This window comes from Arachis ipaensis, chromosome B5 (genome assembly GCF_059453495.1).
Source record: "Arachis ipaensis isolate K30076 ecotype BB chromosome B5, ASM5945349v1, whole genome shotgun sequence".
In the NCBI taxonomy this organism is placed as follows: Eukaryota; Viridiplantae; Streptophyta; class Magnoliopsida; order Fabales; family Fabaceae; genus Arachis; species Arachis ipaensis.
Genome location: NC_142440.1, coordinates 110,016,550 through 110,027,865, shown reverse-complemented (window position 1 = coordinate 110,027,865; position 11,316 = coordinate 110,016,550). Strand labels below are relative to the sequence as shown.

Below are 11,316 nucleotides of genomic sequence, written 5' to 3'. Positions count from 1 at the left end.
TCTTTGCTGTTCATATATTGTCTTTTTTTCCCCTATAGTAACTATACTATTTCCATTTTGATTACTGTTGCGAATTTGCGATGACATAGACGCCAATTTTCATTTGTTAATTTTTATGATGATAGTAGATAGATAGATAATAGGTACTAATTATATATACTGGTTGGTGATGAATGATGATGTTACTGACAGCATCATATATGTTAGGTACACTTCTTCATCATCTACATGATCATGATGATCAATTAATACGCGGCGAGATGTTAGCCCAATAATAAGTGTTTAAAAAAATTCCAAAAAACCAATTACAACATAAATCAATTCAAGTTAAATTTTTGTATTTTTAATTTTAAAATTTAAAAAATTAAAATAATAAAAAATTATTTTTTACTTTTTATAATAGATTTTTTGTTTTTTAACTAGTTAATTATAGGTAACTACCCTCCTAATTGAGTTTTAGCGAAACCGTTTTATTTTTTTTGTTCTCTTTCTTCGCATTCATACTCTCTGGGAATGAAACTGTGTATCTTACTCTAGTTTACCTGCAATACTGAACTCTCTCAAAGAAATATTTGTAATTTTTTTATTAGAAATTATAGATAATTTCATTTGAATATTCGAAATTTCGTAAAGATATCATTCTCTTAATATTGATTATTTATATATTTATTCGAACCTGTAATCAGTGATTGAAAAAAAGAGAAATACCGGTTACTTTAACTATATGTCGGTAAAATATACCTATCTAGTTAAATTCCAAAAATACAAATAATATATTGATTAAAAATATAATTATTTATATATTTCTATTTATTAACTTAAATTTTTAAAATAGATTATTTTAGAATATAGTGTAAGAATTTTTATATCTAAAATTTAAAATTTGATTTTTATTTTTTTTAAAAGATAACATAAAATAAGTAAAAAATTAAATGTAAAAAAGATTCAAGCAACTTAATAAAAGATTCTTCTTTAGTTATTTTTTATTATAAATTTAAATTTTAAAAAAGAATATTTCAATTACAGTACCAAACCAACCATTATTATTCTTTACCAGCGCCGGCTTTGGAGTAACTATTGATGAAAGTATGAAACGAACTAAGAAAAAAAGAACTTGTAGAACTGTTATTTAATCTTATCTGAACTCACTCGCGTACAGCTCCATTGGAACAAACTAATAAAACATGAGTCAAAATAAAGTAAAAAACAAAAGATAAGAAGATGGAAAATAGAGTAGTATACGTATGATCAATTTTATATAACATATATAGCCTCATTTAGTGAACATGGTTCTTGGTTTCCTCATCTCTGAGAATTTTAGTAGTAGTAGTGTTCTTGCAAGGAACATCATCATTATCATTATTATCGTTGTTGTCGTCGTCGACGTCATCGTCAAAATCAAAACCTCTGACAACACAACCAAACGAGTTTCCACTTATCTCCGCTATCATTTGGCGGAGATCGGAAGCTTCTTCCTTGAGTCTTGCATTTTCCTGAAGAACTCTATCATGTGACTCAGACATGTTGTTGAGCTTGTCAATAAGGTTATGATTCTCGCTTCTGAGCCTAACAACCTGAGACCAGAGTTCGTCCAGGTGTTTCTGCTTCCTCATCCTCGACCTCCGAGCCGACTCGCGGTTCGATATCATCCGCCGCTGCTTCCGCTCGTCAATCACGCTGAGCGGAAGCTCGTCGGCTTCGTCGGAGGTTGTTGAGTTGCTGCTGAGGCATGACGAATTATGAGGGACAATAAAGTCAGTTCCTAATGCACAAGGGAAGTTACTGTTATTGTAACTGTAGATGGGTATGTTGGTTAAGAGGGTGTTTAGATTATCATGGAAGGTTGGGATTTCAGTATGAATCAAGCAACTGAGGTTATTATTATTATTATTATTATTATCATTATTATAAGGTGGAACAAGAAATTGGTTTTCTGGTGCTAGATACTGGATACCTCTCATATCAATCTCACTAGGAATCATGGCTATAATTGGAATTTACAATAAAAGAAGGTGATACTATTTATGAGAGTTCGCTATGTATGAATATGATATGATATGATATGAAAGGAGAACTGGGGAAGGTAGTGTAAGATATGGGGGAATTTATAGGAAGATTACGGGCTTGAATTATTGGCTAATTTCAACGAGAATACTTATTTGTATATATTTAATAATTTAATAATAAACCGGTACGTTTCGCTTAAGGAGAAAATTATATTTTATTTTATAATTATAAAATAATAAATATTTAATCAGTATGCTAAATAAATTATAGAATTATATTTTGTATAAATGAATAATTTAATTTTTATATAGACTCAATTCTAAGAATTTTTTTTTGGACATGAAAAAATTATATAACACATAAATGAGTCTAATATTTATTATATATAAGTTGAGAAAAATTAATATATTGGAATATTATATATATTGTGATAAAATTTCTTCTATATAAGAATTATTTAGAGCAACGAGACACAGTTTCAGGGCTTACATGGGCACAAGTTCAACAACTATTTGGAAGGGCAACTAATGTATGCATGTGGCTATGAGTATTCCATGTCATAAAGTTATTGAGTTGTATCTTATTGTATGTGGCTACAGGTAAGACTGTCTGCGATAGATTTAATATTGTTATTATTGTCTAATCCTTGGCACTCTGTTCACGTTTGTCATACGTAGTATGCTGCAATGAAGATTTATGATTTCAATACTGTCTTGTACCAGCAGCGTAATACTCATTTATGCGATTAATATGTAATAGCCCAACAAAACATATATATATATATAATCTAGGGACAACACTTTTATTAAAATTTGGTCAGTACTTAATCAGTAAAAAAAGTGACTAATTTTATACTATTGAAGACAATATTGATAATTATATCTCTAACACCATTAAGGCACCACAAACGGATAATATATAGCTAACAGTATTTATCTTAAAGCCTTTATAGGCTATGTTTATTTCGAGAAACTAAGATTAGAATTGGAAAAACTAAAACTAAGTATTTTGTTTGGTGATTATAAATCAAAATTAAAATTTTAGTCACGAAATATAAAATTTTAGTTCCTTCAATATCATTAGAAAATAGAAACACAGGCTGTGATTGAAATTTCTGGAGACAAAAATTAAAATTTTAATAATATTTTTCTTTTTAAAAAATTCTCTCAGTCAATTTTTCAAATTTCCATTATACCTCCTTTTACTATCTTCACCTCTCCAACACGATAGTTTTCCAAAAGAGAACCAAGGCTTAGCTATGGTGGAGCTTGGTGGCACTAGCCTTCTTTAGCGCGAGCTTCGGCGACAGTTTTTGACGAGCACAGGTACAACGCTCAAAAATAGCCCCTCTCTTTTCTCTGTGACTTTAATTTATCTCTTTAAAATCCCTCTTCTGGTTCTCTCTCTCCTTCCCTGTCTAGCTTGACAACAGCGATAGCTTTCTCTTGCTTCGACGGCGCTGTCATTTTCTTCCTTTTCTTCTGTTCTCTCTTTCTCTAGCGAGCTCACCCCTTTCTTCTCTCTCTCTCTCTCCATCTCTGCTTCATGTCTCTCTCACACTTCATCCTTCTTGACTGGTGGATCGACAACTGCAGTGTCCCTCCTTTTGGTTGGTGATGACGCTGATTCTGATGATGATGATCATGATGATGAGGTTGATTCTGATTATTGTGCCCTTATCTCTGCTTCATGTCTCTCACACTTCGTCCCTCTTAACTGGTAGTTTGGCAACAACAGCTTCCCTCTTCGCCTCCTTAGTGGCATCCCTCCTCTATCTTGACCAGCAATGATGACAACGACGACGACGAGACTGATTTTGATTAGGATTTTTTATTTTTATTTTTTTAATTTGTAAGGGTGTTTTATTAATTTCATTTATTTCAATCTCCATTTTTATCTTAAATTAAATAGGATACTAGGACATAATTCAGTCATGTACATTTTACATTAAACACAATACAAAGACTCAAATTTAATTTTTGTCTCTAAGTCTCTATCTCTTAGTCTTTGTCTTTCTATCTCAATTTTTCTAAAAAACGCAGTATTAAGATTTTCTTAGTTCAAGAAGATATCACTCATCGCCTTTCTTATTCGTTTTCCTTGGAAAAATAGATTGGCCTAAACAAAAAAACACGTATATATAGTTGAAATTGGCCCAGCTCTTCGGGCTAGTGCCTCACTTCCCTTGGCTTTTTGGGATGAGGCCTTCTCTGTTGATGTGTATTTGATAAACCGTTTTCCTTTTCTTGTGTTGCTCGTAAACCCCCCTTTTGAAGTGTCATTTGGTGTTGTTCCCGATTATGATTTTATTAGAATATTTGATTTTCTATATCTTCTTCATTTAAGCTTTATAATAAACAAGCCAAAATATAGGTCTCAACCATGCGTGTTTTTTAAATATGCTATGCATAAGAAAGGTTATAATTAGTGTCTCACTAAAAATGGTAAACTTGTTATTTCTAGAGATGTAGTTTTTGAAGAAAACTAGTTTTCTGCACCTTCATTCTTTGATAAGGACTCTAATTATTCTACATTAAGTCAAGTCTCTTTTTTAGATGTCTTATTTGTATTTTCAATTCTTCCACCCCTCTTCTCTTGATCTTACATAGTCTATTCCTGCTTCAGCTACTCATGCATCCTCTTCTGTTAGTTACTGCTTCAACAAATGAGACTTCATCTCTTCCTTATCAGTCTTCAATTCCATTTGCTGTTACTATACCTCAGTTCCAGTTCCTTGTAATCCAACTGATTCAGCTGGTGATCATGCTAAAAAGAAGCTAAGCTCACTGAATATAGAACCTTGGTAAGTTGGTATAGATTTTGATCAACTGTTTTTTCTTGTGATCAAGCAAGTGACAAATCGATTCATTCTTACTAAATAATAAGATTTTTATAACGCTTTTTGAATGGTGCATTGCATGAAAATGTTTATATGTCTTAACTCTTAACCACCTGGATTCGAACACACTAATCCACATTTAGTTTGCAAATTAAATAAAGCATTTTCTGACCTAAAACAAGCACTTAGAACCAAGTATCTCACTAATACATCTGCTTGATAAATAGTTATGCACAAAATCATATCCATCTCTATTTACTAGATTTACTACCAATTTAATTACTTTTATTCTTATTTATGTGGATGACATGTTGGTAATTAGAAACAATGAGAAATAAATTCCATTTATTCTTCATCAGTTACACTCTACTTTTTTAGTTAAGAACTAAGATGAATTAAATTTCTTTTTGGGAATAGAGGCTATTACACATTCAGACTCACTCATGTGACGAATTTAAATAAAATACATAAAAGAATTGTCAATGAAGGCTGGCTTGAATGAGTTTGGATCTATGACCACCCCTATGGTTAGTTCAGCAAAGCTTACGGCTAAATCTAGTAACCCCTTTGAGGACCCCATATTATTTCATTCAATTATGTTGGGAATCGCAATGTGCTACTATCATTAGAACTGATATTTCATTTTCCTTGAACAAAGTTCATCAATATATGTTTGAGCTATATCAAAAATACTGGATTACTACTACAAAAAAGTTGCTGAATACCATTGAGTTTATCGGCGAAATAATAAAACTAATCTACCGGTAAATGAATTACTGTAAGATTTTTTATTAGAAAAAATTTGACGATATAACTCTTGCCAGTAATTATTATTGGATTTTGCAGCAGATTCTTTGACCAATAAGCAAAAATTTTTTGCTAGTAATTTTGACACCACATTATATTGTTTTGCACTGATTTACTGTCAAAATCTTCTGTGGTATATTCGACAGTAAATTCAAATTTTTTTAACCCAATTAGTAGTGAAATTCTAGATAATAGAAATCAAATAAGGATTCTATTGTACAAAATAAAAAGTCAAATAAATAATATACAATCAAATAGTCTAGAATAAAACCCTAATCACTACAGATCCTGATAGTCGTTGTAGTCATCATCTCCCTACTTCTATTGAGGTGGCGATCTAGGCAGTGATGTTAGTTCCTATCCAGCAACGCCGCTGCCATTAGTGCACGTCTGCTCGTGGTATACTGTCATCTATTATTGTATCTACTGAATCCACTCCTGCTCCTGCTTAAGCTGCAGCCTGAGAGAATCTGTGTCTAACACACGTGCGAGGATCTTGTTATACCTCTCCTCAGACGGCTGTAGCTATTGAGCCTATTAATAAAAGCTCTAGGTGAGATTCTGCATACTGTCCTCGGGATCGACAGAGCTGGTGACAGAGGCGAATGAAGCTCTCAATCTGGAGGTGAATAAGTTGTTGGCAAAGAATGATCCCAGCCTATAAGTGTAATTCTTGTACGGCTTAAATGCGGTTTCATGCCAAACCGTATAAGGATCGACGACTAAATCAGCGGACCTCTCCAGTATACTGAGATTGCTGGGATGCGGCTTCCAATCTTTACGTGTAGGACTCCTGTATAACACTTGTTATGATTAAGACGAAAGTTAATTGAAAACTTCATACTACATGGCGTTTACTCACATAATTATCTGCAGACCGCTGATCAGTAAATCTCTCCTTGTTCTCAAGTGTGAGTATACTTGAAGGTCTCTGCCATCATCACATCACGATCTAACGACTTTGTGTGAGTATACTGGAAGGGATGCCATTGTCGAAGTAGTGGGTTACTGAGCAAGTGAAAGTGGTGGAGGAGTCCACTATGGTGAAGCAGCCGGATGACTTCCTGGTGGTGGGGGTGGCCCAGAAGAAGGACCCATGTAGTTGGGGTTAGGGACTATGATGAACGACTGATCATGTGCACCCATTGTCTGTGACGTTGATGATTATATTTTTGACGGTTTAGAATTCTCAAATGAAATCTCGTTGCAATATAGTTTCTAAACCAACACTAATCATTTCATGCAAAAATTTGTATGTCACAAGTACAAACGCCTAATAATCCTAATGACCGAAGTATTTAAACCTCGGGTCGTCTCTCAAGGAATTGCAGGGTAGTGTCCTTGTTATTGTCCATGGACATGTATATTTTGGGGTTTTTATCAGGAAACAAGAAAAGTAAGTGATAAAGGAAATCAAATGACAGAAAGGTCTTGGCAAGGTTTAGTGGTCAAGCTTCTCTATCCTTATCACTAACCACAACATGATAATTGCAAGGATCAATCCCATTAAATCATTCTCTAACAAGTAAAGGAAAGTCAAATGAGCTATATCAATCCAAGTCCATGAGTCCTAGCTATTCAATAATTGAATTAATGAGAGCTAGAGTCAATGGCTATCAACTATCAATCACTTGGACATTAGCAACTCAAGAGTTCCTAAGTTACCTTCCAAAGCCAAGAACATAAAATTCTACTCTAACATCTTCTCAAGCATTTTGACAAACACTTGGAAGGTATAAAAGGAAAACATAGTAAATTGACAACAAGAATGAAATCTAACAACAATTATTGCAAGGAATTAACAACAACAATAAAAAAGAACATTATTGACATGAATTACCTCAAATTGAATTGAAAGAAAAGTAGAAGAGACAAGAGTGAACCTACAACAAAGCATGAGAACAAAATAGAAGAAATTACAACAAAAGAATAGAAGAACAACATGTAACAACAAAGAATTGAAGAGTAGAAGTAGAAGAGAGCATGAATTAAAACCTAGATCTAAGATTATTAAACTAAACCTAATCCTAATTCTAGAGAGAAGTGAGAGCTTCTCTCTCTAGAAACTACTTCTAACTAATCCTAATGATTCCTCCTATCAAGTAATGTGTAGTGATGTGAAGTGATCTCTTCCCCTTCAATCCTTGGTTCCTTTTATCTTTTCCCGCCAAAAACTCAGCTCCAAATGGGGCTAGAAACCCTCCAAAATTGCCAGGCACGAGTTTGACTAAAAGAATCATGTTCGGCCTTCGGCGCGTATGTGTACAGTGCGCGTACTGGTGTACGAAATTGTGATTCACACTTTTCACAACTCCGGTGCAACTAACCAGCAAGTGCACTGGGTCGTCCAAGTAATAAACCTTACGTGAGTAAGGGTCGATCCCACGGAGATTGTCGGCTTGAAGCAAGCTATGGTCATCCTTGTAAATCTCAGTCAGAAGGATTCAAATGGTTATGAGGTTTTGAATAATTAAAAGATAAATAAAACATAAAATAAGATAAAGTTACTTATGTAATTCACTGGTGGGAATTTCAGATAAGCGTATGGAGATGCTTTGTTGCTTCTGAACCTCTGCTTTCCTATTGCCTTCTTCCAACCATGCGTTACCTCCTTCCATGGCAAGATGTAAGATCCTCTTAGTGAAAATGGTCCTCTACGATTTCTGCACGGCTAATCAACTGTCAGATTTCTCGTCTCGGATGAAAAATACCAGGTACAGCTACCGCATGGCTAATCATCTGTCGGTTCCCGCTAGCATCAGAATAGGATCCATTGATCCTTTTGCACGCTGTCACTTGCGCCCAAAATTCGTAGGTTTGAAGCTCTTTACAGTCATCTCTTCCTGAATCCTATTCGGAATATCACAGACAAGGTTTAGACTTTTCGGATCCCAGGAATGCTGCCAATAGTTCTAGCCTATACCACGAAGATACTAATCTCACGGACTCAGTTCGTGTATTAGATATCCAAGAGAATATACTCTAGCTGTCGTCCAATGACTACGTTGAACATCATGTAGACCGCTTTGTGGTTGTCAGGCACGCGGATCTTGGCTAAGCGAGTAACGAAGATTGGGTGATTGTCACGGATCACCCCTTCATTCTGACTTAACTGAATTAAGTACGAGAGTATATCTTGGAGAAGAAGTAGGCATGAATTGAATAGAAAAACAGTAGTAATTGCATTAATTCATGAAGAACAGCAGAGCTCCACACCTTAATCTATGGGGTGTAGAAACTCCACCGTTGAAAATACATAAGTGAAAGGTCTAGGCATGGCCGTGAGGTCAGCCTCCAAACGTGTACAATAGGTTCCAAAGATGGTAAAAGTTTGATAAAACTCTCAAAATAAATCTCTAAAAGTAGTTTTTATACTAGACTAGTAACCTAGGGTTACAGAAAATGAGTAACTAAGTGCAGATAGTGTAGAAATCCACTTTCGGGGCCCACTTGGTGTGTGCTTGGACTGAGCATTGAAGCTTTTTCATGCATAGGCTGTTCCTGGAGTTAAACGCCAGCTTTGGTGCTAGTTTGGGCATTTAACTCCAATTCTGGTGCCAGTTTGGGCGTTTTACGCCAAGATGTTTTAGGCGGGCCATGGACGCCAGCTTGGGCCATCAAATCTCAGGCAACGTATGGACTATTATATATTACTGAAAAGCCCAGGATGTCTACTTTCCAACGCAATTGAGAGCGCGCCAATTGGACTTCTGTAGCTCCAGAAATCCACTTCAAGTGCAGGGAGGTCAGAATCTAACAACATCTGTAGTCCTTTTTCAGCCTCTGAATAAGATTTTTGCTCAGGTCCCTCAATTTCAGCCAGAAAATACCTAAAATTATAGAAAAATACACAAACTCATAGTAAAGTCTAGAAATGTGATTTTTGAATAAAAACTAATAAAATATAATAAAAAATAATTAAATCATACTAAAAACTATGTAAAAACAATGCCAAAAAGGGTATAAATTATCCGCTCATCACGTACGCTGATGGAGGTGGAAATCAGCCAATTAAGAATTTATAATATAAGAAATACATTGCGAGTATAGTTCTTAACCAGCAAAAATCCACTTATCAATTTAGAAAGGTTGTCACAAAATTAGAATAAAAATTATTGGGAGTATGAATCCCAGGTCGTCTCCCAACAAGTTGACAAAAGGGTGCTATCTTATTAATCAGGAGTTTTCCAAGAGATTTTGAGAGTTGAATGACAGAAAATAAATAATTATAAATTAGCGCAATGAAAATTAAAAGAGATTTATATATTCAAAATAAAAAGCCTTGATTGGGAAAATGATTAAGTGGAAGTTCTATCCTTGTTGGAATTTTCTCAAGTGTAGTATAAAGAGGTTGTTGTTTTCACTTAGTTAATCCTTACTAAATAAAGGAAAGTCAAGTGATTGACCTAACTCTTATTCGCAAATCCTAGTCCTCTCCCTTGGGAAGGACTAGCGTTAGTAAATGGAGAATTAGCCAACAACTTCCAATTTAATTAATTACTTGAGCATTCCAACTCTAGAGTCTCCATTTAATCAACCCCCAAGTCAAGTTGGGAGTTTACACTATTGACATGAAAATTACTTGCACAGAATTAAAAAGGGAATAAAAGGAAGGCATGATAAACAATAACTGAAATTAATTAAAAGTAAAAGTAATCCTTTGCATTAATAAATTCTAAAAATAATCCAATTGTAACTCTGAACAAAGATTAAGGATATGGAAGAGTAAGGGAATAAGAAAACAAACTAGAATAACAACTTCAACGGAGGTAATGACTCTTCTCAATATCCAAAGCAAAAGCATAAACTATAAAAACTATGAATGTGTAGAAAACCTAGAGGAAGAGTGATTTCTCTCTAAGATTCCAATCTAAAAATCTAAAACTATGCTAATGAGAATGTGTGTTGAGTCTCTGCATGTCCCCTGGCTCTAGTCTGTGTTTCTAGGCCAGAATTTAGGTCCAAACTCAACCCAAAATTGCCTCCAGCATTTTTTGTGATTTCTGCAGATCTCACATGTCACACGTACGCGTCAGTCACGCGTACGCGTCGCTGGTCATAAAGAATTTAATGGAGGCAGAAATCAGCCAATTAAGAATTTATAATATAAGAAATACGTTACGAGTATAGTTCTTAACCAGCAAAAATCCGCTTATCAATTTAGAAAGGTTGTCACAAAATTAGAATAAAAATTACTGGGAGTATGAATCCCAGGTCATCTCCCAACGAGTTGACAAAAGGGTGCTATCTCATTAATCAAGAGTTTTCCAAAAGATTTTGAGAGTTGAATGACAGAAAATAAATAATTGTAAATTAGCGCAATGAAAATTAAAAGAGATTTATATATTCAAAATAAAAAGCCTTGACTGGGGGAATGATTAAGTGTAAGTTCTATCCTTGTTAGAATTTTTTCAAGTGTAGTATAAAGAGGTTGTTGTTTTCACTTAGTTAACCCTTACTAAATAAAGGAAAGTCAGGTGATTGAGCTAACTCTTATTTGCAAATCCTAGTCCTTTTTCTTGGGAAGGACTAGCGTTAGTAAATAGAGAATTAGCCAACAACTTCCAATTTAACTAATTACTTGAGCATTCCAACTCTAGGGTTTCTATTTAATCAACCCCCAAGTCAAGAGTGGAGTCTACTCCATTGACTTAAAAATTACT

The 11,316-nt window shown here is 34.3% G+C and overlaps 1 protein-coding gene across 1 annotated transcript; it reads right to left on the bottom strand.

The window, feature by feature from the left end:
- Positions 1–1,099: 1,099 nt before the first annotated feature.
- LOC107641963 (uncharacterized) lies at positions 1,100–2,073 on the bottom strand. Its single transcript, XM_016345322.3, has one exon. It carries the CDS (start codon positions 1,980–1,982, stop codon positions 1,278–1,280), a length of 705 nt encoding a protein of 234 aa, XP_016200808.1. The 5' UTR covers positions 1,983–2,073; the 3' UTR covers positions 1,100–1,277.
- Positions 2,074–11,316: the final 9,243 nt, after the last annotated feature.